This window comes from Haliaeetus albicilla, chromosome 8 (assembly GCF_947461875.1).
Source record: "Haliaeetus albicilla chromosome 8, bHalAlb1.1, whole genome shotgun sequence".
Classification (NCBI taxonomy): domain Eukaryota; kingdom Metazoa; phylum Chordata; class Aves; order Accipitriformes; family Accipitridae; genus Haliaeetus; species Haliaeetus albicilla.
This window is the reverse complement of record NC_091490.1, coordinates 2195617-2222691: the sequence shown is the minus strand read 5'-3', so window position 1 is coordinate 2222691 and position 27075 is coordinate 2195617. Positions and strand designations below refer to the sequence as shown.

General features: G+C 44.4%; 1 protein-coding gene across 8 annotated transcripts in view; it reads left to right on the top strand.

Moving 5' to 3' along the window:
• The window catches only part of PDE4B (phosphodiesterase 4B), a 219593-nt gene that overhangs the window by 166063 nt on the left and 26455 nt on the right, over positions 1–27075 (top strand). For 6 of the 8 annotated variants that reach the window (XM_069788481.1, XM_069788482.1, XM_069788486.1 and 3 more), the window contains one exon: positions 26080–26192. In XM_069788481.1, the coding sequence (XP_069644582.1) occupies positions 26080–26192 (113 nt within the window). Of the gene's footprint in view, positions 1–5684; positions 5704–8058; positions 8094–26048; positions 26193–27075 lie in introns of those variants that run through there. The other 2 variants (XM_069788490.1, XM_069788488.1) reach the window with 2 other exon arrangements.

Genomic DNA, 27075 nt, shown 5'->3' with positions numbered 1-27075 from the left:
TCAAACTTTTAACACTTTGTGGATATTTTTCTACAGTATTTCCAACATGAGCCATAGGAAACTTGTTACTTTTTAGCTAACCCAAGCTTCTAATGCTGGGAATACATGAAAATTTCAGCTTCCTTTTTGACTGAAGGGTCTGACGCACATAATTCTAGAGCAAGATTTGTGTTACCTTGCAAAGCTCAAAAAGAGAAAGCAACTGAGAAGAATCCAGCTTTTAGCATTTTTAACCTTGTGATCCTGACTCATGTTTTTTAATGCTTCAGTCCTAGTAATTATGTGTGGATAGGTGAATATATCTAAAATAAATTATATTAACATCTGCCCTGAGATGTAAAAAAAGAAAATGTCCAGATGTGGAAATGAGCCATGCTGGATGCATTTTCAGTATGCAGATTTTTATTTGGTAACAAAAGGACTGTGGAAGAAAACTGCAGCTCACAGCTTGTGGAATTTTTCAAAAGTAGAAGAGTACAGGCTGGATTCATGGCACCTCAAGTAAATGAGTTCTTAACCATGAATCTAAACTGACTTTAGGTGAAGTCTTCAAATGAAACAAAAAATGTGACTTATATCATGAGAACTTAAGTAAATTGTGATAGATTGTAGGTAAGAATAAGAAATATTTTTGAGATTGATAGGAAATTGTGTTATTTCCTACAGGAAAGAAACCACTATTGACATTATTAGTGAAAAAGCTTGGGGTTCTTAGTTAAATGCAGTTTCAGATTATTTTTGTTGATTAATTTTACCAACTCTCACAGGATCTAGTCTCTAGGCTGAAGCAATCTCTTCCTGGCCAGCCTAAGACATTGCATCTGCCGTACTGTCACACCCCTGTGCTGAGGGCGTCAGGAGTGAGATTGCTGAGAAGGGACAGCAGCTCTGACACAGTGAAGGAAGACTCTGAAAAACAGCCTGATAGAGCTGTCACACTCACAAATTGTCAGGTAGTTCACAAGGCTTAGAGTCGTAGCCGAGAGAGGGGATGCGCTCTTCTCAAGTGGGGCCAGCACCCAGACACCTGCCTACTTGCTTCTGTGAGAGGCTGTGTACCCTCAGCTCACATTCTCCCTGCGCTCACGTGAAAACAGAGGTGTAGTGCGGAATGCCAGTGTTACCCTATCCTGCAGTTAATTTATTTTCTTATTTTGTGCTATTCTAGCATGTAAACCAGGACCAGTCTGAATTTCTGACCTTATTTGCTTGTTGAATTTGGTGTCCCCACTTTGCTGCCCAGAGTGCATTCCAGGTTTCTGTAGAGCCTCTCTTGTTTCCCATGGAGGCTGTAGTCATTCTGTACAGCAGTTCCCTTGATCAATTTGGTGATTGTCTTCCTTTACCTCTTTACAGCCTTCGTTACATATTGTAACTCATTTCAGTATAGCAGAAAACAATGACGGCTGTTTACTTTCTAAGGAAGTTTCCATTTAAATGCAGCAAGAACAAAGATTTTTAGGGGATTTTTTTTTTTTAGTGTTTGCAGCTTTTTTTCCCTAGATGGCTTCTGATTTGGAAGTTATGAAAGGAAGGAGAGATTTTCCTACCAGAACACTTCCAGTTATGTGCCAATGGCTCCTGTGTCTGAAAGGACACAGAGTGTTTTTCCTGAAAGTTTTGGAGAAGGAAACAGTAATGTTTTGATTGGGACTAGGCTGCGTTACATCCCTCTAGGTAAAAAAATGTGTTTTGAAATGAAATGTGTTTATATTCTCTAGATTGGTTAGTTGGCAAAGCTCGGAATTTTATTTTAGCTCTCCCGTGTCACACATTGATTCATAGATTTACCACAATCAATTGACATCAGTATGAGCACCTCGTATATGTCTCCTTTTATTTGTCATTAGTGGAGTGATTTATATCCTGTTATGAAAAGTACAGAACTCAGGGTTTAAAGCAAACTAGCATACATTAATAAAATTACCCTGGAGGGAGACAAATTACATTCAGCATTTGCACGGGAAGTAATACATGCCAGCTGTTTACTCCAGCTAGAATATTGCAGGATTTGTCAGTTGTTTCAAACAGAGAGGAGCCAAATCTGTTGCTAGTGCACTCCCAAGGAGTTGCATCACTGAGGACCCAGGCCCATAGCAAAATGAATGAGCTGTGTCGAAATTAGGAAATTCTTTTTCTTTTTTGCTTTCATTTTCTTGAAAGTATGAAAAATTCTGGCCAGAGTGCTTTCAAAGCCAATCCCAATGTCATTGTAAATTTCAGAGCTTTCTTAACCTTATAACCACAGCCATAAAAGGAAGAGGAATATGTATTGAACATCCTGTGTTCTGTCCTTGGTATCAGCTTAAGTAAATCTGGCAGATTTTTCCTGTTATTTTGTTATAACTGCAGATCACAGGAACGAACAAAATTGCTTTTATGAATTAACTGAGAAACCATAACATGGAAATATGAAGCCATAGCAAAAAATACATAAATCCTTAATTAGCTCATGTACTCCACAGCTGGGAAGGATAATGGGAATACTTCAGGCCATGAGGTTCCTAAGTGATATATAGCATTACAGAGCACAATTGCACAGGGCCAGGATTATTGAACCGGTGCTACCCAACTACCTTCTCTGGAGTTACAGAAACCATCATATAAACACATTGTCACAAACACATTGTCACACAAGTGTCTGTGATGTTTCTTTCTCCTGTTCGCCTTTTTTTTTTTTTTTTTTTTTTTAAATGCGGCCTCTGCCACCGTTACTTTCATTGACCTTTGTGCTACCTTGGGCTCAGTGAAGCCTTCTCTTCCATCAGCACCTTCTCTTCTCAATTCAGCTCTCCCTTCCCCTGGCATCAGTGAAAGGTCTTTAGTTCCTACCCAATTGATTCAACTAGTAAAATCTTTAACCAGCAACGAGTCTGGTGGTTCCTGCTTAGTTTTGTTCCTTCCTCCATATTTATTTAATCCACTGGCCCTAATTCCCCCAGGATTAAATCATCATTCACTGGCTGCCACATTCAGTCTAAGCTTCTCTCATTCTTCCACCCATTTTGGTACAATCTTTTCTCCATCTGTTTTGTTTCCTCTGTATTTTTCCCAGGACTTTTTCATATTTTACTACATTCTTTCTCTCAGCTCAGCACAGGATCGGTGCTGTTTGCTTAGGTTCCTCATATCAAGGCTTCTCCCTCACTGCTTGACAGTGCTTGTGTACCTGGTCGTCACGTTTGTCTGGACTCGCATGGGCTCTTCATGCCATCACCTTACCTTTGCAGTGCATGTGTAAAAGCCTGTGTGTTCCCTGTGGGCGCTGCGGTAAATGAACCCCCTCCTCTCCGTCGCAGAGGTTGCAGAGAAAGCGCTGTACCACTCGTGACACAATGGGGAGCGAGAAGCCTCTCCGGATGAACGGGGGGACAGGGGAGAGGTGGCACATTTCTGCCAAAAGATTGATACCCAGATGGACAGTATTTTCCTATACTGGTTCCTTTGATAGGCTGCTGCATTTAAATGTTACTGATGGCTGATAGGAGCAAAGCATAGTGTTAAGGGTCAAACAGTCTTGTGTGCTTCCCAGAGCTGTGAGGGGTTTGCAGAAACTTTTCTCCAGAGCAGGCAACCAAGTGCCCCTTGGATACTTTCAACACTGAATAATTATAGTCTGTCCTCACAATTAATTATATACCTAGCAATATAATATAGCTGATTTGCTTTGCAACCCGAGGCCTTGGGGGGTGTAGCGCTTTGGGATATGTCACACACAGGCTTTTCAGGGCTCATGGGATTAAACCTTTGTTAAAATTCCTCTCTGGGGATGGGAGTGAAAGGTTGGTATTTTTCTTGCTGGTGCCTTAGCCTCTGCTTTCCTGTACATCTGCACGTTTGTCTGCACTTCTCACATGCCTTTACACGAACTCAAAACTTGTACTCTTTCATTTTTTATGTGGGTGTAAGTTGTACACAGACTCGTGCACGAACATTTGTATAAAGCATAAACAAAAGACTGGATAATGCTGGTGCTTGTGCTAATGAGAGTCCCAACTTCTTGTAGGAGTTAACAAGCCCTGTGCATCAAAGTCAGCTCTTGGTTACAAATATCTATAAATCCCAAGTAATTAGTATGGAGCTAGTGCTCTTGCACCATACTTCCTCTGCTTGGCGCGCAGAGAATGGTTCTGGGCATATACGAAATAGAGGATTCATTTTGAAATGCTGTTGGTCTGCTGTGAGTTTGGCTGATGATCTGGCCTTTTGATTTTGAGAGAGATTGTACAGGTCCAGTAGATGTGGTGTTTTAGGCTTTTAACAAGAGTGCAAGAGGAACCATGTATTACCAAATAGCTGAGCTAGAAATTAACTGGTTGTGCACAGGAAATTCAGTGGTGCTGTAGACTTACCTATAAATATTATCACCTACAAATATTATTTTTAACGGATGCAGTGCTATAATGTTGCAGATTCTTTAGAAACTAAGCAAAAGTCTAAAAGAAATGGGGTAGATATCAGCTTAATGATGTGACTGAGTAAAATTAAGGCTGTTGAATGGTAAAGTGATTCTTATTGCTTGGAGAAATTAAAAGTGCATTTCAAAGTGAAGCTTAAAAGTTGCCTGCAGAAAAAGCAAGCGCAGCTGACCAAGCTCCAGGCAGCACTGGGGACGTCCAGAGGCTGTTTTTTGCTCTTCGGGGGTAGTTCATTCCCGCCAAGAGTCCGTTTCGTGTGTTGCGCCTGCCTGTGAACACACACCCCCTGAAAGTTGGACTCATGCATCTTAGTAAGTATTTCAGTTATGCTATTGACGTCAATGCAGTCATTAAATAGATTGCCGGCCCTCCCATCAGTAAACCTGTGCCAAAGACCTAGAGGCAGACACATTTTAAAAGAAGAACATCAGGTTTTCTTTTAGCATTTGGAGAGAATAAGGGAAAAGTTTCTTCTGAAGTCACTATGCTTTGCAATAAGGGGAGGGGGGGGGTGCTTAATTTTCTAAGACTCATTTTCTGCGATAATTGCTGCATTTTATTTAATACACTTTTGTATGTTACTGTGCGCATAAACAACTCCAAATGAGACTAAAGAATAATTTTTTGCAATCAGCTCCAGCTGAAAAATGACACTCATTTTAGGTCTCCCAGCTAGTTTTATTTCTGTATCAAGTAACAGAAGGTATTCAGGCAAACCTGTTTAGCCTTTGACTCCAGAAATTCTGCAAGGATTGATTTCATGACATCTATATAAGAAAATAGCCTTCATTTCTCCTCGGCAGGCTCTGAAGACATACAGGCTAATCATGACTCCATAGCAACGGATAAAAACTGTTTTCCCCTCCGCCCCACCTGTGGATGTCACATGAAGATGCTACACGTGCTGCTGCCATCAGGAGCCTGTCACTCCCTGGGGCTCAGCTGCCATCTGCGGCCATGGGGCGAGCGCCTGCGATGCCAGCGGGACTCCCTGCGTGCGCTCACGCCGTCCTGCTGTATTTCTGAGGCAGGCTGGGCTCTCCTGGGCTGGCCGAGACATCCATTCATTACTGTGGCCAGGGAGATACCTACCTCCCAGAACTGCCGTCTTGCCCATTGCTGAAGGCAGCCCCGGGTTGTGCAGTTCTCCTTGCCCGGTGTCAGGAATGGCTCTGGCCATCAGACAGAGGCTCCAAAGGGGCCGCAAGCTGAAAACCTAAGGATATATATAGATGGCATCCTCACCCAGGTGGAGGGAGTACCTTTCCTTTGACAAGATAAGCAGGTATGTTATAATCAACAGCAGCAGTGGATTTTTGAAGAACAGTTGAGGAGCCAAACCACTGGTTTTTTTGTTGAGGTTGTTGTCATTTCACTGATAATACCACACTTGCTATGTAGGATAAAACCATAAAGACAGTCATAGGTTGTTAAATGGGCTTCTCTCTTATGGATGGCTTCTTTTGGAATGATCCAGGCAACTGTGAACCCAAGGTGGCAATGAAGAGATCTTGTAGTGGCATGCTCTCATTGTGTCCCCAGAGTCACTCTGCTCTTTAAGCACAGGTCAAGCCCTGAAAGCCCTATATTGCTTTACTCAGCTCCCGTTTATATTGGATTGCTTAAGGCCTCTGTGAAGACAATAAGACTTTGCCATTGCTAATATCAGAGTTGATAAAATCTGTGTTTCTTTTGTTTTCTGCATAGAATGATAATAGTTGCTGTGGGTGAGATTTTGACATCGCAGTCTTCAGTGTCCTGAATCGGTTCCATATGAGTTTGAGAAATGTGTACTTGATCTGAGAAAAAAAACAAACCAAAACAAACAAAAACACCCAAACCAAACTTCTGGCAGGCCGAGTTATTTTTTTTAGGTCGTGGGGCACAGTTTGTGCATGCCTTAGTGATGAATAGGGTTCTTCATTGTCCCACTGATTTGAGCCCCTTCAACTTCCATGTCATCAGCATTTTCCAGCCAGTGGGAGCTGAAACGGACTCCTGAAAGCACCCATCAGCTCATCCCTGCAGCAGCTATATATAAGTTTCTCCTTCCTCCCCCGAGGTTGAGCTCACTGCTGCAGCATTGTGTCCCGGACACAGCTGGCCATGGGAGTGTGAGAGGCTGCATCCAAGTATCTGTGCGGAGATGTTCCCAGGGTAATGCACCGCACAAATCCTAGAGCCACCAGCCTGTCCTTGGACAGTCCCAATGTTCAAAACTTTGTCCTCCTGCAGGATCTGATTCCAAGTGTAAGTTGCTTTCTTGTTGTGTTTTAAAACGTAAGTATTTCTAACTTTGTGTTTTGATTGTCAGCGGCCAAATCATTCAGTCTGTAGTTGGGCAGGAACTCCTGCTGATGGTTTCGTATTTATTAGTCTTGGTGGCAGCAGTGTTTTATTCTAGTTTGTAGGGGCATATACAGAGGGTAATACATCTGGCCTCGATGGACAGAATTTGAATTTGCCCGTGTCCTCTGTAGGGTAGACATTTTGCCCACCAAAGTTAATTCTACAATTATAGGGTAACAATTATAAAGATTAAAACTTTAAGAGCTTTTAAAATCAATATATAATCTAGGTAGAATTAAAAGAGGGAGTAAAGGATTGCTATTGCACTTTTCCCTCTCTTCAGTTACGGAATTGCATCCATTCTGAGATACGGTTTAGACTCACCGATTCCCAAATGGTGATACTGAACAATGAACGTATTGACTGTTTTCAATGTTCAAATCACCCAGAAATGCTCTGGTTTTACTATCAGTATTTTTCATCTCCTGATTGACTAAAAAAGATTTGTATAGTTAAGCAGGGTATGCTTATTAATGTAAGCATAATGTCATTGTGCAACTGGTAGATAATGTTACGCTAATAGTTAATGAAACATTTTATTGTAATACTGTTTTCTCTGAAAGAAGTGTCTGTAAATGACAGCCTTAAGTGTTGTATAATTGCGATACTTTTTTGACAGAAAGGAAACAACTGTTAATTATTTATGGTTATTAGTAAAACATGCCAGGTTCTTAAGTTAATTCAGTTCACTGGAAAAATATGTGTGCTTACAAAGATTTAAATTTTTTAAGCAGTAGACTTTAAAAAACATCTGAATATGTCTATCCATGTGGAATATATTTTCATGTCTAAAGGTATCAATGATTGAGTTTGTTGTGTGTTCAGGCACTTAATCAGTTTAGAAATTCAGAATGTAAAAAGAAAAGAAAAAAAGGCCACTCCAAAATCTAGCAGGGTGTTGATTTGACAATTAAGTCTTTTGATTTTGTATTCAGTACTATGCCTGTCAAAGGCCAGTGGCAAACAGCCTTTCATCAACCAGAAGAGGAGTAGGATCTGACCCAAGGTTAGACACTGGTTTTTATTGTTTACTAGGAGCCATGATCAGTGGTCATTAATCACTACTAAATACTTATGTAGTTAGATTTAATTTTAAAAGAGCTATGGTTTTAAACGTAGATATTCTAGTATAAATATCCTGCTGTCATAAATATACCTTTCCAAGAGGAAATTAAACATCTGTGCATATGAAAACTCCTCTACCACACCGCCACACTCTTCAAAAAATTTCTTAAACAGACATTTTTGCATTGTACCTAAGAGACTCCAGGTTCCAGGTGTTCAGAGCAAGGCTTTGGATCCAGCTTGTCAGGACCCTTAGAGCATGTTCCAGACACCCCAATGTTTTCATTTAAAATGGGTTGAATCCGGTTAGGCCTTTCATGGTGCAAGCATGTGTTTAGGGAGGTTTTACAAGCTTAGCACTTAATACCAAAATGTTTCTAAAATGTCACATTTTACAAGCAATGTATTTTTCTTCAAATACCATATATTAGGTTGTCAAAAGCAGAACACAGTTAGAGCAATTGTTGCGTTCTCTGAAAAAACAGCATACTGTTCTGTGAAGTGGAAAAGCTAGCCTGTCTTCCAGCTCCCCTTCCCTCCCTCCCTGCCTCCTTTCCTCTCTGAGTTTCATGAGAAGCGACCTGAAATTGTGGCCCTGCTGTTACTGACTTGAGTGCAGGACATTTGGTTCCGCACTGGGAGGGCTCACGCTGGTCTGGGACAGCCTGACGGGACATGGTATAACCGACTGCTCTGCAGGCACTATCATCCGATGAGTTTAGCAGTGTGGGGCCAATCCTGCTAGCAAAAATTCAAAGAAGTAAACATTCACAAGTTAGCAAACACAAGTGCAAGGTCTGTCGATAACAGATCTTGCTAGCATTGGACAGTTGTGAAATGTTTTCCTCCCATCCTTCCCAAAGATACTTCTTGAAGAAGAGAAATCCAGATATAAGTTTCCAATCTAAAACTGCAGTATTTTCTGTATTAGCGGTAATACTTTATGGGACATGGTCCACATCCAGATCCTAGTCAAATACGTATGCTGGGCCTTCATCTTAATTCAAGTTCTTTGGGCAGGGTATTTCCCGAAATTCCTGTTACTGAAATGTCACGAACTGTTTGCAGCTTCCTGGGTTTCAACTGTATTGTGTGAAACTGTTAAGTATTTCCATCCACTTACAGTGGGAACATACTATCCAGGTAAAAGCCAAAAATCTGTTACTCACACTTTATAGATCAGGAACAAAAAAACGAAACACAAGAAGAGATGATGCTCACACCACATTTTTCAGCAGCAGCTGCTCGTTCTGAGCCTGCCTTTGTAACACATCCAAGTGTGGTCAATTTAGCATGCTGCTAGAATGTCTCTTATTGCAAATTGCCTTAAATGGAAAGTCGTGTGCAGCTTAAAATCAGATGTTTCACAGAAATTGTATGAATTTCACTGAACTTACTTCACAGAATTAATTAGTTCAGAGAAGTAGTGTGAATGACAGTGCAGAGACCTTGGCCAAGGCTAACATGATGTGCCTCTATTATGCTGCTAAATGTAAGACATTCTGAAAGGTGCTATATAGCATAAAACTTAAAGCATACAAAGTAACCACTGGAATAATCTGCAGTAGACCAACCCATATTTGACCTTCAGTGGGGAACATTTCCATTTCCATGTCCATTTAATCTGATATTTTAACTGAGATTGTTAATAAGGGTGCCTTTAGTATAGCTGACATTTTGATTTCTTTGAACTCGGTTTGAGGTGCTTAAATAAATATATTTTGAGGGCCTTAATGAAATGTATTTTGAGAGTAAAAGGCTGTTCTTACCTGTGCTGGCTGTAGGGATTTGACAAGCGCTTACACTTCCAATTCTGCCTGTCATTGCTGGGTTTGAGTTTATCCTCCATCTGCCCCTTCAGGGCAGCTCTCTGATTGCTTAGCTCTAGTGTAAACAGCCTGATTTGGGTCAGGACTGAGACCCCAGATTTGGGGAAAGTAGTCATACAGGACTCAGACCTCCTGGTTTAATCACTTTCTGGCTAGAATGATCCAGATGTAAGAAAAAACCCACAAATCAATTATTTTCTGGTGTTCTATATTAGCTATTTCTGATTATGGATAACCACGTAAGGAATCTGATGCTGTGTCCCTGGCAATGTCGGGGAAGAAACGGTCCAGTTCTGACCTGTGTCCCAAACACATCTTTTAAAAAGCTGGCGACCAGGGTGTGATGGCCTCAGTTTGAAGGTGACACAGAGGCACAGTGGAGATCAGCATGTGAAAGGATTGATATGGAATATTAAAAGCTGTCAAAACAAATGATGCTGGTTTGTAGGATACTGACATCTCCCTCTTCCTCTCCACCCTTTTACCCGTGGGACTTACTCTGTGATTTTAAACAGATTATTCTAAAAGGCTGTACGTGCAGTTTAGTAAACATAAAGCACACTGAGTCACAGCTACAAACAGCTGAAATTGTTCGCTAGGGTAGATTAATACAGATGATTAGCACAGTGAATATTTTAGCTCTGTTGTCAGCTACTGCAGGTCTGAAGATTTTCAGTTTTGTGACTTGAGGCTCACTCCAAACGTTCAGAGTTTCAGTATGTGGACATGCAAAAAGTGAATCCGTACATCTCAGGGTGCCACCAGAGAGCTAGCTGAAAGACAGTAGCTTAACATGCAAAACATTCTGCATTTTCAAAAGGTGGAGGATCACGGATTAAGAAACAACTTTTTTAATTGCGTATGCTTTCAGATTGTTCAAGCCATTTCTGCTGGTTCTGCTCTATGACCGACCCACGGTCTGCAGTGAGCAATACTCTGACTTCCCACAGTGTCGTTTGGTACACTTACAGATCAGTCGATAGGGCTTACTCAGAGTATCACTTGAAAACCGAATATGTCAAAACGGGTCATTTTTTGCAACATGCTGTGTGCTTGAGTGGCTCTGCTCAATGCAGAGTAGCAGTATCTCTGAGTTTCAGCTGTAGGATGACAGTCGTAATCATTTATTTTGAGAGGCTAAATAAGGGCAGGAAGTTCAAATAAGGTAAATCGGTGAGGTTGACATTATTACCCTTTGGGTACATAAAATATCTGTTTTAGGAAAAGAGATTAAAATTCCAAACTAAATCAGTTTTTTAAGCTTCTGTCCTAAAGGATAATGCTTTCAAGAAATTACATTTAGCCATGAAAAAACAAACATTTAATTATATTTTATAATTAATATCATTTAAATGGCTGGCATGGTGGTTCAAAACATAACGGATGACTGTATGCCCAGTCTTTCCAAGGCTGAGAGCAGGGCATACGGACACAAAGGTTGATACATTTTAAAGAATTCCTATGAATTGTGGTTGGGATGCTTCCAGGAGCAACATTCTTAACTTTCATATTGAAGACCTTAAGGAAATTAAATTGAGAGGAAATGGAGGATAATTTTGTGTTAAATTGTAACCTTTACAGGAGCCAAGGAAACTGATTTAAACAGGTCTAACATTTTACCAATAGCCTGTTCTACATTGCTGTGGTGACGTGGGTAGCCTTATGGCTCATTTAAAATTTCTGAATAATTTTCCTCATGGAGAGCTAAGGATTATTAATAAACTTTGTCTTTACATCTAATGCCAGTGGCCAAGTGGAGCTTTTCAGGTAGATCAGCACTGTGCTTTGTTCTTCCAGGATTCGTTCCTGAGGTTCCTCTTCCATTTCCTACTCCAGTATTTGTTTCACCACAGTCAAAGGACTTTCACTCTTGACAGAATATTTAGACCATAAGTTTTATTATCTCCAGGTTAACCCAGTTCAAAACCTGATTTAATAGCTACAGATGGGTATGTGGATGAAAGGAACATCTGAATTCTGTGGCAGATCCAAATGCAGACCTTTTTGTTTGTGGTTTGCAAAACTCTTATGAAACAGTGAAATAGAGTACAGTTAGTCCTTTGCATCTTTCATGTTTTGGTTGGGTTTTTTCCCTTTGTTGAATTAAAATCGTTGCTGTGGTCTGTCTAGATAGTTTCTTCCTTGTGTTAGGCCTGTTGTGAAAGTCAGCTCATGGTTTCCAGCGCAGCAGCAGGGGCGCAGGCGGGCGGTTTTGCACAGATACGTGCACAGAGAGACAGCTCAGGAGAGGCACCGCATCCAGGCTCAGCTGCGGGCCGGCACGGGCAAGAGCCCCGGCTCCAACGCGCATGTCGTCGGTGCATGGCACCAGGTAGCGAAGCGCAGGAGTCCTCAGACTGGCTATGGATGAGCCGGCTCCAGAACCGGAAGCCGTCTAGCCACAACAGCACAGGATGGTGCCCCACCTAATTAAGCCTGTTGAAAGGCAGGGCTAATTAGTTTAGGTGGAGTGCCTTGTTAGCACAACCATGTTGTTTCCAGGATCCAAGTTGGTTTCCCTGCACGTGTAAGCTTACCAGCCCTCTCCGAGCCAGCCCACATGTATCAAATGAGATAATACACTGCATGGCACAGGTAAATCCTAAGTGGGTAGCTAGGTAATTTCATAATCATATCCTGATTTTTCAGTGTCTTTCTCACACTCGTCCATTCACATGCATGCCATGTGCTCAGGAAGAAAACATTTCTACTCACACAATAAAACCTTCATCTTACTGTGATCCGGCCTTTCCTTGTTTAACTAGGAAAACAAAAACACAGTCTGGGCTCCCCATGATTTACGGGGAGTTGGGATTGGGATTTCAACCCCCAGGCTCAAATCTAGGTCAGGGCTGGAGGCTTCCTTCTGTGGCCCATCAAAACCAACGGTCATCTCCGTCCCCAGCCTGCAGCTCTCTGGGCTGTTTTCCTCGCACTTTAAGGAGCGTGTTGAGTAAAGGTGTGATGGGGTTTCACTTAAATTTAAAAACTTGTAATGATTGTGATCTGTCTTCAGAAATGTGTTCGAGGTATGTGTCTATTTCCTTATGAAACATCATCTGAAAAATAATTTTCACCGTTCTCCTTGCAGCTCTCTCCTTTAAATGCAATGTCAGTCTTTTCCACTTGTATTATTAGACCCAGTGTAGGAGAGGTACTCTCTTGCGTTGTACTTTTCCTCCTGTCTTGTGATTAAGGCAGGAATCCTACAGGGCAACAAGGAATCAAGCCTGGTCAGTAAAATGATAACGTGCCAAACCGTGTGTTTGCTCCCCGAGATAAACTTGGAACTGAGCAATCTTTCCCGTTCATTTGACAGGCCAAGATTAGATTCTGCCCCCTCTTGCCATTTCTGCTTCTCCCTCTCCATGGACTGAGGAATTCCTACTATGCAGGCAAATCCCATTCCCAGATTCCCCCATGATATCGCTGCTAAGTGACATCTGACAAGATGCTTCCTGCATTTTGTTACTTCCATTTGGCACCATAAAAGCACTGTCACTTACCCTTCTGATTTGTGGCAGCTACGCTGTATTGTTCACTCCATGTGGCTGCCGTGGGGGGGAAGGACACTGCAGAAACTGGGACTGCCTTATGGTAAAACACTCCATCCCACCCTACAGTGAGATGGTATCTCCAATCTAAATCCTTCTTCAGAACTTCTCCAGTTTTCCTTGCTCGTTAGCATTTCAGATTAAACCTTTAGGCTTATCTTCAGATCAGAAATTACCTCTCTGGGAAGCTTCATAGTCTTCTGTTAGCCACCTTAAGATGTTCTTAGTGTTTACACCTCATTTTTGCACATCATTGTCATGCAAAAGGAGCAGTGTTAACTTTGCTTTGAGAATCTTGATCTTTAATCTTTATACTGTAGCATTTTTAAAGTTGAGGTTTACACAGCTGTTTTAGAGTTCCTGCATATCTGACACACGTAAACACACAAAATAAATGTAAGAGTACTTTTTTAGTTTAATTCAGGACCCTGACTTTTTATTAGCTAATACTTTCCAAGTGGTTTCCAGTGCTCCATCTCAGTTAAAAAGAGATGTTAGTATTATTTATTCTGTGGGAATGAAGATTCATGATGAAACATCTTCTGCACTCTGCCGCAATGCCCACTGAAGCTCTGGTCCTTCTCTCTGAGCAACATTTGGTATATCCATTTCTTTGCAAGGCAATACTTGAGTAGCATCCTCTCCCTGTTTTCTTCATTCTCCTTCAGTCTGTTTTTAAGGTGTCTGTGGGGATATCACAGGCTCTCCCATCAGCAGTCCCTGAAAAACTACAGCTGTACCCCTCAACTGACTCCTCCTTCAGTTCAGAGCTTCAGTTTCTTGTGCTCAGCCAGGCACTATACCCAGCCTGAACTGCTGAGATTATCCCAGGCAGGTATCTCGGCTGTTGGTTGCCTCTTCCATGTCATCACCCTCTCCTAGAAGGAGCGATGCTCTTAGTGCTCTCAGTACCCTGCTGCCCAGCCCAGGGGACCCTGGACACTGACATTAGAAGACTAATGATAAGTGCTGCTTGTGGGCACCCACAATTATTGCCACGAAGCCTGGCAAAATTGAGTTGACTTCTCCAGCTCCCACGATAATAAACCGCAATCACCCTACTCTAGACTAATTGGTAAGCAATTGCCTAGTTACTGCTAACAGTCAGTGGTCTGTTCAGTGAGTTGCCAGCCTGTGTGGGTCCTCGGTGACCTGATTCTCATGACCTGGCTGGTGATCCACCCCAACCAGCCTTCACACCAGTACTGGTGGGTATAATCAGGACTTTTGCAGGTTTGTCCAGTTCTGCCTTAACTGGCTTCATCAGGGCTTGGTTCTCGCTCCAGGCTGACGTCTTGGTATGAGTTTCCTTGAAATGTTTCATTTTTTTCCTTAGAACGGTGGCTGGGGCCCCATGACTGATCTCCTGCCACTCACCTTGGGGTAGGTTGCAGGAATCAGGGTCAAAGCAAGGCTGGGGGGTCAGGCTGCTCAGCACCAGGGCTCTGCAAAAACTCTTTTGTTTGCTGCTGAGGGCTTCCATTTACTGCTTGGTCTCAAGACTCCGTCATTGTCATAAGGTTAATTTCACCTAACTTCAGCCACCTAAAAATTATAGACCAATCTTACGTAGTGGCTGGTTTTTGAAGAAAACGTATTGCAAGCTTGGGAGCAAACCATCCTGTTGTGCAGGAAGATCAGGAATTTCAGCAGAAGCCAACTCAGTGAAGCAAGGAGCTTCTTAGCGAGTCAAAGTGCAAAAAGAGAGCAGGTGAAGAGCGAAAAAGACTGGTAACAAGGGAGGGATGTACAAGCGCTGTTTGGGTGTGTGGGGTGAAGTTGAGCAGACCAAAGGCTGATGGAGCTGTGACTAGCAAGGGGACTCCAACGTGGGTATGGAGTAGGGGAAGAAAGTACAGAAAAACTATTAATTTATGGGGGGAACAGCCTAGTGACAGCTGGTACAGGAAAGGCCAAAGTACTCAGTGCCTTTTTTGTCTTAGTCTTCACAGACAGAGTCTTCACCCAGGCCCTGTCACCCCCCAGCCTTCTTGGGAAGGAGAGGGCAACAAGGGAGCAGTAGGTTAGGGGCAACCTAGAGGAGGTGGATATGTTAAAGCCCATGGTGTTGGACAGGATTCAGGCTGGAAAAGCTGGCTCATGTGACCGTAAGGTCCATGTGTGTCATTCATGAAAAACTGTGGTGCTTGGGAAGGTCTGTAACAACAGGAAAAAGGTCCATCTTTGAGAAAGGCGAGGGGGATCTGGGGAACTATGGGCTAGTCAGACTCTCCTCAGTCACCGGAGAGGTCACCGAGGGTATCCACTGGAGACTGTTTCCAAACACATGAAGGACAAGAAAGTACATCGGGAATGATAGACACAGATTTGCCAAGGGCAGATTGTGCTTGAAAGCCCCGATCTCCTTCTACGAGGGCTTAGGGGGATGGCCTGGCTGTGGGGACATGGAAGGCCATGGGTGGGTATACCTGCTGCAGTAAGCACTTTGGCACCATTTCCCACAGCATTCCCCTGTGGAAGCTGAAGCGGCGTTGGCTGGACAGACAGACTGTTGACAGGGTTGGATATTGCTGGACCACCAGGCTCTAAGGGTGGTGCTGAAGGCTGCATGTCCAGTTGGTGGCTGATGACAGGAAGGGTGTGGTGTGTCTTACCAGTGCCCTACAGCTACTGGAGCATCAGGCTGATGCTGGTGATTAGCTGGTGATAGTCCTGCTGTGGGTGGGAGGCTGGAGCAGATGACCTCCGGAGGTCCTTTCCAGCCAGTTTCTGTGACTGCAGGAGAGAGGTGCCTTCTGTAGTTAATGGAGAACGACAGGCACCTCCGGAGGGTGATTCAGCCCATCGGAGCAGTTGTGCTGAGAATAGACCAGGATCACCCCTTGGAGGTCCCAGCCACTTTCCACTGTCTGTGCGGGGAGCTTAGGTGATTAACTTTTAGATGGCTAAAGATAGCTCAGATGAGCCCCCCCACCCTAGTGACATTTCTCCAGGCTAATATTACTGCTTATCGGTGTTGCTCAAATTACATTGCAGCTGGCTCAGTGATCGGGCGGCGAGCGCGTTGGCTGTTGACTCAGAAACATCACTGCTACTATGGCAGTTGAGTGACTAGCAGACGTCTCCTGTGCTTTGCGTCGTGGCCGAGTCACGCTGCAGGCATTCCTCCTGTCACTGGAAGCCTCTGCTTCGGTGGTTAAATGAGCTGTGGCTTCTTCCTTCTTGGGATAGCTGCAGCATGGGGATGTGAAGCAGTTTGGTTTTGTGTCGTTCCCTACAGGCAAGAGGTTTTTCTTTCTCCCTTTCATATTGCTTTCTGTGGTCCCCATGCCTTCACTTGGTGAAGTGTCTCTGCTTGCTCCCTGGAGTCTTCCAGTTTGAACCTGGATGTGTCCCTGACGTTCTTGGCGGGTGCTGTTTTAATCACTGCCTTGGCGTCTTCAGCAATTTTGGAGCTGTTTTTCTAGGGGCTGAGTTTTCCCAGCAGCCTTTCTGGGCAGCTGAAATGGTGTGTCCCAGAAAGGACCTGTCTTTAATTAGGGAATTTACAATGCCAGACTCCTCAGCAGTGTAACAGAAGAGTTCATTTCTTCTGTTCCTTGTTGTTTGGAAAAAAAAACCAAACAAAAAACCCAAAAGGAAAAATGCCCCCCAAAATCTTGGCCTTATTTTGCCTGAGGTTGTAGCGCATGTCAAACACTTTCATCAACAATTTCGGTATCACAAGCATTATTCCTGGCAGCAGCATCTCACTCATTTCCTGGCATTTTTCGCAATTAGCAGTAGAAAGCTTTCACTTCATTTTTTTGTCTCTATCTTCCTCTATCATCTCTGAATACAGACTCCATTGTTTCTGCTGCTTTTGAGCCTGTGTTAAGATTTTGTCTGCGTTCCCCCACAGCTGGATCTCCTCCAGTGCCACCTCTTCAGTGTACCTCCAGCAGTGGCTTTGCCAGTTAATCCCATTGTCTTTCTTCGCAGGGGTTTCGCTACCCTGGCCCCTCTTACCACATCTCATGTATTAGTGCTGGGTAACAGAAAAGTCCACGTTTCTAAAATAGCTTTTTGCTAAAAGCGTTACTTTGAGACATGCTGCTCTCCATTCATTTGCATGCAGTGCCCGTGCCCACGCTGTCTGCAGTCTGCCCGTCTCCTGCCGAGCTCTGGCACCCGCTGGCCCCACTCCACATCTCTCCCGGTGCCCAGCGTGGCTGCATCGTGCCAGGGAGCAAATGAAGAGCCCTTCGCTCTTACTCCCACCTCCCTTGCACACCGCAGAGAGGGTCTGCAGCATAGCTGCAGGTGTGAGAAATGTGAGAGGGGACAGCTAGAGTTACTGGTCGAACTGGAGTCCCAAAAATACGATCGGGACAGAGGAGAAGGGCAGGATTGTCCATTTGTTCAGGGAGTTGCTCAAGAGCATACTGGCTCCACCTGTTCCACAGGTGCTGGGGCTTTGTGCCTTTCTTAGCACATCTGCACTTATCTTTGCAAAAGATATAATTAGTTTCATTGCATACAGTGAAATGTTGGGGAGGAGGGGAAGTGCATCTAAATACTGTGTCGTTCCCATGATTTTAGATCACTCTGTAATTCCAGCCCCACGGTCCAGTGGACTGGGAGTGTGCAAGTGTCCATAAACCTACAAGAGGGAACATGTCTGTACGCTGGCAGCGTTGCCGGCACGTGTGGCGTTGGGTAGTTCTAGTGGATACATCTTGCTTTTGAATAATACCTTCTTTTAGGTGCATGTCTAGCTTTTGTGCTTGGAAAAAAGTCGGAAATCTGGTCCATAGACTCCCTGAATATTGGAAAACATACAGGGCATCTATAAAAGAAACCTGTCATTATGGGATACAGGTTTTTTTCAGTGCTTGCAGTTTGTAAGATGGTGCTATCAGACTTGGACATTTTCACTGCAGATTTTAAATGAATCCTTGCAGTTGTGCTCTGTGCCTTTGATTTTGTTTCCTGTGAATTTTCAAGCCTATCTACGGAACAATTTTCTCAAATGTGTTTGTTGGATCTTTTAGAACAATGGTTTAATTCAAGGAAATAGCTCTCTGCTCGTGGGTAGTCATGAATGCACTAACAGGATACATTAAACAAATAAATTATTTGGTGTCAGTTATTCACTCAGCATTGTCAAGGATAAATATGTAAACATGTCCGCACAATCTGTAAGCAACCACAGATACATTAGGGAAGGCAAAGGGTAAATGGCTGACAGCCTGCACAAGTCCCTATTCTATCAAGTTTTGGCATGTCATTTGTTGATAAACCTGTTTTACTGAACATGCTCCATGCTCCTGGGTTTTAGAGTGATGCTAGACACTGGCTAGTAATTATTGCAGGGCATATAACAAATCTCACTTTCTGAAGTTGAAATAGCCATATTCTTTTGTTGAAGGGAACAGGAGGGAGCACCTTTGGTGATCAGGATCTATGTGACTTTTATCTAAGCCATGACCACATGAGTACCTTGTTAAATCGCGCAGGCCACCCTTCCTTTTTTTCCTTCTTCTCCTTTTCCTTCTCCTTTCTTTTTCTCTCCTCTAACCTGCTTCAGGATTTAAAATCAAATGGGTCTTGGCTGAAGCACAGATGAGTTCAGCTGGTGGATCAGTCTTTTGTGGATCAGATCATATGTGTGGATCCCACAGAGAGGGCTTCTGCCAGCTTGCTTAGGTGTAAGCTCTTAGTCATTAGTAGTGAAGGACTGAGAAATGTAAATGAAGCCTTCAGTAAACATTAGTGATATCTATACCGCTCACAAAATAATAATCTGTCATTCACATGATTAACTAGAGGATCTCCCTTCTCTTCTTAATCTTTTTTGTCATCTATAATAATGACAACAATTATGATAATCTATAATAAATATAGTATGTTGTTTAATTAAAAATGGGTTGTCTTAAAGTCCTCTGATGAATTCTAAGCGATAAAGATTTATAATGTATATTGTTACGATTTTTTAAGAAATGTCCATATCTGAATGTGCTTTCTTTTTTTTTTTGTTCTTACTTTGTAAATTATTTTAAATATCTGTAAATAAGCCAAATATTCAAATGTACCTAAAACCTCCTATGGATTCACACTGAGAATTACGTACATTTAAAAATTGCACCCTTAATGCTATTTTCAAGTTAGGCCCCTGGGAGTGTGCTTTCAAACATTTCCTAAAGCAGAGTTTTCAGTGCCTGCAAGCAGTTTCATGGACCAGAAAAAACATTTACATGTTCCCATACAAGGACATGAGGACTTCAAAAGCCCCAGCTTACCTTAAGAGCCATAGTGGAGCTCAGTTCACCAAATCTACTCATTATGGCCGTTTGTTTCTCTGTCACTAGTGGGAGTTAGGAAGCATTTTCTTTTGTAATACTTACATTTTAATCTTTTGATTCTTATGAAGGTTCATCTGCTCCAGGTTTTGTTGAATTTTATCAGTTTGTTAAACATTTGGGGAACGTTTCAGTGCCTGCCTATTGCCACGTTGTACGTACTGGATTTGGGAGCAGATCCAGTATTAAAGCCTTGCCAAGGGAAAAGTGAGCAACTGCTCTCATTAATTTTAATTTTAAATGCACAGATTTGATCCTGAGTCTGAATTGTTGTTGAGGTAAGGTTAAGATAGAGTGATAATATTTTTTATTAATTCAACTGGAATCACTGGAAAATGGGCACTTTGGTGTCCTCAGTGGCTGTCCCTTGAGCCTCAGATGAATTGCTGCTACGAAGGCAGGCTGGAGCTGAGCGCAGAGTGCTTGTGGGAAGGACAGTCTCAAATGTTGAAGAAGTTTATAATTATAAATAGCTGCAATTAAAAGTAAATAACCCAGAAGATGTCTTACTGGCACTGTAAACAAGTGGCTTTGCATGTGGAGTAGGACATGCTGTGTTAAAGTTGGTAGGACTGCTACAAGCTGCAATGCCTTGCTTTTTAACCTTCATTGTAAAAGTTTCTCTTTGAATTTTTTGGCACCCCATTTTGATAGAGACTATTAAGGGTTTTTTGAGTCTTAATACTCTACATGCCTACAGTTTACGAGCGAAGTTACAGTCCATTAGAAGTAACTATTTCTTTTCTTTGCAGAATTAGGAATTAAGTCTTTTACCAGTACAGTCAGTCCATAATTTGATCTTTAAGAGTTGAGGAGAGCCGAGTTTGTAAAGATGTCTGCAGATATTTGTATTCAACGTTTCTCACCTGCCAAATTGGACAATCTGTTCACAAGATAGAAACCCATTAGTAATATTAGGCTGCTAGATCATGGAAAACTTAGTTGTTTGGCTCCTGCAATATTCTACTGAGCAAAGAGGAGAACTGGAACTCCTCTCTAACTTTTTTAATTCACCTGTTTGGGATCTGGTATTTTGGCCACTTTAAAACTTTTTAGCCTTTACACTTTCTGCCAGAAGCAAGACATGCTATGTCTTAATGTATTTATTTAAAGGGGACTAGGGTGGCAAGAGAGGATCATGAGGGAATCAGGAGAGAGAAGAACTCACTTTGAATTTTGGCGTTTGGATCTAGTTTCAAAATGTTTCCTAAGTGGTTTCATCTCCTGTGTCAGTCGAGGGCAAAGCCACCATTCACTCCTGCAGCTTGGGGACTAGGGTCTCTGCCCCACCATCCCGCCTTGCTGCCTCGTGGGGCTCAGTGCTTTTGGGTAACAGGATGGGGACAGTGAGTTTGTGGGTTAAGAGAGGAACCACTGTGCAGCTGCGGCTGCAGATAACATTGGCCTCGTGCTCAGCGAGAGCGAGGGCAGGGGCTTGCATGCACAGCCATGCAGTGGTGAGGGGCTGTAGCTCTGTGCTGCAGAGAAGCGTGGTACAGACAGGGTTGGTGGGGGACCGTTGGGCAAGAGTTCATCATATGAAGCCCCCTTCTCATCTACGACACTTCATAGGCCTTCTGGTGAAGTGCATGTTTTCTCTTATGCTGAACCACTCCCAGAAAAGAGGATGATCTCCAAAACCTCTCACTTTTCAAGCATTCAAGAAGAAAAAAGGCCTCAAGTCCATATTCATTAGCAGCTCTCATCATGAGAAAATGATAGCATGGCCAAGTCAGTACATGGGAAAAAGCTTCTAAAAATGGGCTGCTAAGTCACTTCTCTAGTGAGAGATACTGTATGTACCATCATCTTACAGAGATGAAAAAGAAATAGATGGCAAAAAATATAAAAATGCAGTTTTTGCAATATACTGGCACATAAATGAATTACATTTCAGTATGCTAGAGCATTCTAAGTGCTAGTGGAAAAATATTAAATGGTGTGTTGCTTCTGAGGGCTCAGCCAGTCTGTCCTCTGATGGACTGGCAGCAAATCAGGTCTTGTGACGAAATATCACCACAGTTCCTGCTAAATTGCTGCTGGGATCAAAAGCTGTGCACAAACAGCATGTAATACTTGAAAACTGAAATTAACTCCTTTCGTTAATTAGTTCTTTTTTCTGTCTCGGAAATGATTTCACATAGGGCACTAGAAAAAATGACGGAAATGCTGGTTATAATTTTACGGGTAAGGGCTTGGTTATGCAACACCCAAATATAAACTGAAACATGATACAGTTGAAGATGCATCATATAGTATTCCAGGAGACCATGTCCAGAAATTGCAGGACTGTTTCCATAAGTGACCACATGTATCAGCTGTACCAGGAAGGTTATCAAAGTCTGTGAGTGGAGAAGGTCTGGGAGTGTTTCTGGCAGAGGGTGTTGCCCTCCTGATGTCAGTGGGACGCTCACATGAGATTCAGGGAAAGATCATGCCGTGTAGCATCTAAACTTCTGTTTACTGTTTACGTGAATCCCTGTAGTGACACTAGATACCGCTCAGTGAGAGAATCCCGATGCACTTCATCTTTCTCCTCTGACACTTCTTTTTCTTTCCCCCTGCTTTTGTAGGGTTCCTCTGTTCCCCCGCTTGCATTTTTTAAGCCTACCATTGCTTCCAGTCCCCTCCTGCGCCCCACACGGCCACCTCTGCAGAAGCAAACGCTGCTGCTGCTGCAGGCAGCACTGGCCCTGAAGCATCACAGGCTATCGAGAGTGTACCATACTCTCGTGTATCGTGCTGTATGGAACGCAACACTGGCTGTGCCGTCTGCAGGGGCTGATGCTGCAGGACCACTGAGCAAGGTGGAAGGTGGCGAAGTGCGTCAAGAAGGGAGGAGCTGCTCCTTCTTGTGGGGTCTCTGTTGGGTTCTGCTCTGAAGTATGTTTTCCCGTATCAGTATCAAAAAGTACTGTTAATTTTAAAATATTCAGATACGATTAATGTGGTATATATCCATGAATATTAACTATTAAGGAAGTTAGAAAATTTATGTTATTCCCTTTTAAGATCATTCCTACAGAAAGTTATTACATTCGTAGAAGAGCAACTTCTAATTGGTGTGGTATCTGTTATTTCTGGAGAGCTGTGTATCTTACAACATTTCATTAGGGACTTGGAGTATGTATTTTAATTTTACATGCTGGTTTTCAGAAACATCTCGTGCAAATTTAGCCTTATCTGTGGAATCATAGCCAGTGCTGTCACCATTTATTTGTAAATAGTCACAAGAAGTTAACAAACAGGAAGTTAGCAGAGTTGCATGTACGCAAGGAGGGTTGGTTTGTTCATGAATTGGGGTTTCCAGGTTGATCAGTCTCAGACTGGGTCACTTGGAAAGTGGCTTAGGAGACAGTTACCAAGTTTCTAAGAAGGGTCGAGGTCGGGCTGCCTTCCTTCTGTTCAGGAAGATAGTGTCTTTTCCTCTACTGGACTGTCTAATTTCTTGAAACTTGTACGAATGTGGTATCTTTGACGTACTTAGTGGCCAAGCAAGTTGTGCTAAAACTCACCAGCAGGTTCAGAAATGACTGAGGAAGGAGGGCAGGGAAGGTGGAGAAGCTGAAAGACATGCAGACACCTGGAGGGATGCACACCATCAGAGCCTCATTTCACAAGACTCATTTCCTTAAGAAAATGAGTGAAAAAATATTTAGATTAGTCGAAACCAAAAGACACTGAAGAATTCACTTAAGAAATCACTTAAGGTGATGCATCTTTCCCTGGGTCTGAAGACCCAGCTGGAGCTGTGGGCAGGCCAGGGGAAATGTGCAGGCTGGTGCCCTGTCAGAAAAAGCAAGTTCTGAAAGAAAACGTTAACAGTGCTTTTACATGGAAAAACACTTTTTCTAGACTGGGTGCTAAACAGCTTTTGAACAGTAACAGAACTCACCTTTTTTTTCCTTAAAATGATATTTAGCAAGAACTGCTTACTATCACTTTACTGTATCTTTGCCATTGAAATAACTAGAGATATTTTAAGTGGCAGTTTTCAAAACATCTGCATTTAAATTGTTAATCTATTGTCCTCTAAATGTTTCTGTTGAAAAGGCTTAAGTAAGTAATAATGGTCGTATTTTTACATGAGTAAACCAGGCTTCAGCCTGAAGGGATCCCCACTGCTCACAGGCTTCCTTCAGGTAGCCTCACTGAAATGAAGCAGAAAGGCAGCTCATGCTGCAAGACACCAGTGGGAAGGAGGGATCGTTTTGCACAACTGTCCAGGTATACTCTGCTAAAAATTCTAAAAAACATTTAGAATATATAAAACATTGATTGTATTTTTATCTCATCTACTAAAAACTAAAAATAAAATTTTAAAGAATTTAGAGCTGGCAGTAGCCTAGTACCAAACCCTCTTGCTCTATACCTGAGCCCCGAAGTTTCCTCATTTGCATTGTTCTCCTTAATATGTAGTATCGTTCCTTGGGTTTTGGTTGGGTTTTTTTTTTCCATTTATTACACAAAAGTCAGATTACAAAGTAAAGGAATAGCCTGGACCCTTCCTCAGCTCTGGGGAAAAGAAGTCCTTCAGTATCAAGTATAGATTTCTGTTCTTGGTCTTGCATTGCCCTGATGGTTCTTTTGGTGGTGAAGACTTGAAGCGAAGCGATACGGGCAGCAGGTCCTGCAACCCCGATGCTGGGCAAGGCTGGAAATCCCCAAATGGCTTAAATTAGGGTTAGTGCCACAGTGAGCGTATCCCTTCTCCTGCTACAGGATTGCACACATAGCTCGCGCCGTGGTTGTATGTCATGGTCCTGCTTACTGAGAAGTCTTAGAGCCAGGGAACACGTTACAGTAACGCAGCACATTTCATTATTTAAACATATGGTCAGCTCCTCTTTAGTTTGTCTGAGGAGATGATTTTTTTCCTATTCCTAAAATCATGATTTAGCCCGTGTTAGTTTTATCAGTGCAAACATTTTCTATTACAAGGAATTTGAGCCCTTCCAGGTCAACTAATTTACATGATGAACTGGTTGATAGAGAATATGCATGTTAGAAAGGAAAATATGCCCAAGTTCTGTGTGTTTTGGCTATTTCCACCTGCTTTTGGATATATGTATCACAGAAGTATGCAAGAACGAGATTACTTGCCATGTTTGGAGCTCTGTGAGCACAGAAAAAGCATTAACTTCCAATGCCACAAAGATTCAGATTTACTGAATCTTTAAAATGTGTCTGTGCCAAGTGCTCCCTGCGAGTTTATTGCTGAATTACTCTTTGGCAGCGTTTATTTTCTGCCACGTAACTTCAAACATTGAACATACGGTCTCTATACAATACTTATTAATGGTGTTCATTGCTTTATGGATATGGTGCACGAGGAAGAGGATCTGTCTTAATGAAGGGGGGATACTGGCACGAGGTGCCGCTCCTTCCCCCGGGGCCGCGAGCGTTTGATAGGGAGGGCAGTGGTATACGCATGTATGGGGCATATGTGTGTACAGTGTACGCGCTATACAGCAGAAACTTTGCTGAGTGTATATCATAGCAATCCTGACCTGTGATGTCACTGTTACCTGCTCAGCCAGTGCCATTAGAAATGCTGAATCCATTAACTTTGACAGATTTACGGGGTAAGCATATGTCACTGGTATTATGAGAAGCAGTTACATTCATGGGAAGATTTTATGATTCACTGTATCCACTTATGTAAACCTTAACTTTTACGCCGAGAGCCGCTCAGGAGCATGTTGTCCTGCTGGCAGGGTCAAGGAGCAGAGCTCGGTGGGAGCAGGGGCTGGCGGGCTTGGGGAGTAGGGCTGGCAGGGCCGGGGTGCGGGGCCTGCTGGGGACCACGGGCGGCTTGCACCGGAGAGTGGGACCAGCGGGGTGTGGGGCTGGTGGTCAAGGCTGGGAGGGAACAAGGCCAGCAGAGCTGGGGAACCAGGACCGGCAGGGAGCGGGGCTGGGGGGGGGGGGGGCAGGAGCAGGCCGGGTTGGGGAGCAGCAGGGCTGGGGGGGCAGGAGCAGGCCGGGTTGGGGAGCAGCAGGGCTGGGGGGGGCAGGAGCAGGCCGGGTTGGGGAGCAGCAGGGCTGGGGGGGGCAGGAGCAGGCCGGGTTGGGGAGCAGCAGGGCTGGGGGGCAGGCGCGGGGAGCCGGCTCCGGCAGGGCGCAGGGGCCCGGGCGGGCGGGGAGCGGGGCTGGCGCAGGACCAGCATCCCGGGCGCGGAGCGGCGGGGGCGGCCCGGGCCCCCGCAGCGGCCCGAGGGGCGGGAAGGGCCGGCGGTCCCGGAGCCCGCAGCCTGCCCCGGCCCTGCCCTGCCCTGCCCTGCCCGGGGGGCGCCCGGTTCCCCGTCCCGCGGGGGCAGGGCGGGCTGCGGGGCCGGGGCGGGCCGGGGCGGGCCGGGGCGGGCGGCCGGGGCCGGGGCCGTGCCGGGTGCCAGCGGCGGGCGGGGATTTGCTCGCCGGCGGCGAGGGGAGCGCAGCGGCGGCCGCATGATGAGGGAGCGGTGCGGCACCTCCGGCGGTGCTGGCGGCGGCTCGGGCGGCCCCGGCATGGAGAGGCTGCCGCCGCGCCAGCCCGACTACATGTCCGTCTGCCTCTTCGCAGAGGAGCCCTACCAGAAGCTGGCCATGGAGACGCTGGAGGAGCTCGACTGGTGCCTGGATCAGCTGGAGACCATCCAGACCTACCGCTCCGTCAGCGAGATGGCATCCAACAAGGTGAGCCGAGCGGCGGGGGGGATGCGGAGCGGAGCGGAGGGATGCGGAGCGCGGCGGTGCGGAGCGCGGCACGGCAGCCTGATGCCCGGTTCCCCTGCGCGTCTGTACAGGAGAGCAACTCCCGAGTTACTGCCGGGGAAGGAGGTGCGCGTTTCCCCCGGGGGGGGCACGGCCAGAAAACAACTGGAGGTGGCCCGGCGCGGCCGGCTTGGGGAGAGCGATCCTCACCGCCGGGCTCTTCTCTGAGAAGTAAAAGAGGTTTCAATTAGCGCCGGTCCCTTCGGAACCGATATTACCAGAAACACTCTGAAAACGCCCGCATTTAACAAATTATCACTTCAAAAGTCAATTATCTTCATTGTTGTCTGTCCGTAATAATGGCAAACTCTAAACATTGTGGTACGTTATTTTATTGCTGTTTTGTCTTTCGGTAAGCGTTTAATTTTGTTTTTAATGTGGTGGGCTGGCTCGGCACCGCTTGCCAGCATATGATGAGGGTGCGAAGTCAAAGATGGTGCATAGGGAATGAGCGCCGAGAGAAGCTGCCCCCCCGCCTCCCGGGACGTTTTGGGTTTTTTTCTTTTAGTTTTTAATGCGCCGTGAGCGAAAGGGGAGTTTTGCGTTTTTCTGCGAGGAGTAAGGTGCTAAAATAAAACTAAGAAAAGTACGCTGTGGTAAAAGTCAGAGAAGCAGGAGGGAGAGCAGAGTCCCAGGAGAACGCTGAGAAGCAGCAGAGGAAAGCAAGAGAAACGCGAGGGCTGAACGCCCTTCTCTGGGCAACTTGTGGAAGCTGATGTTCCTCCCCCCTCGCCCCCATTCCCGGTGCTGGAACCAGCTCCCCAGCCTCCGTCCTGCCGAGCCACAGCATCGCAGATGAATTTCG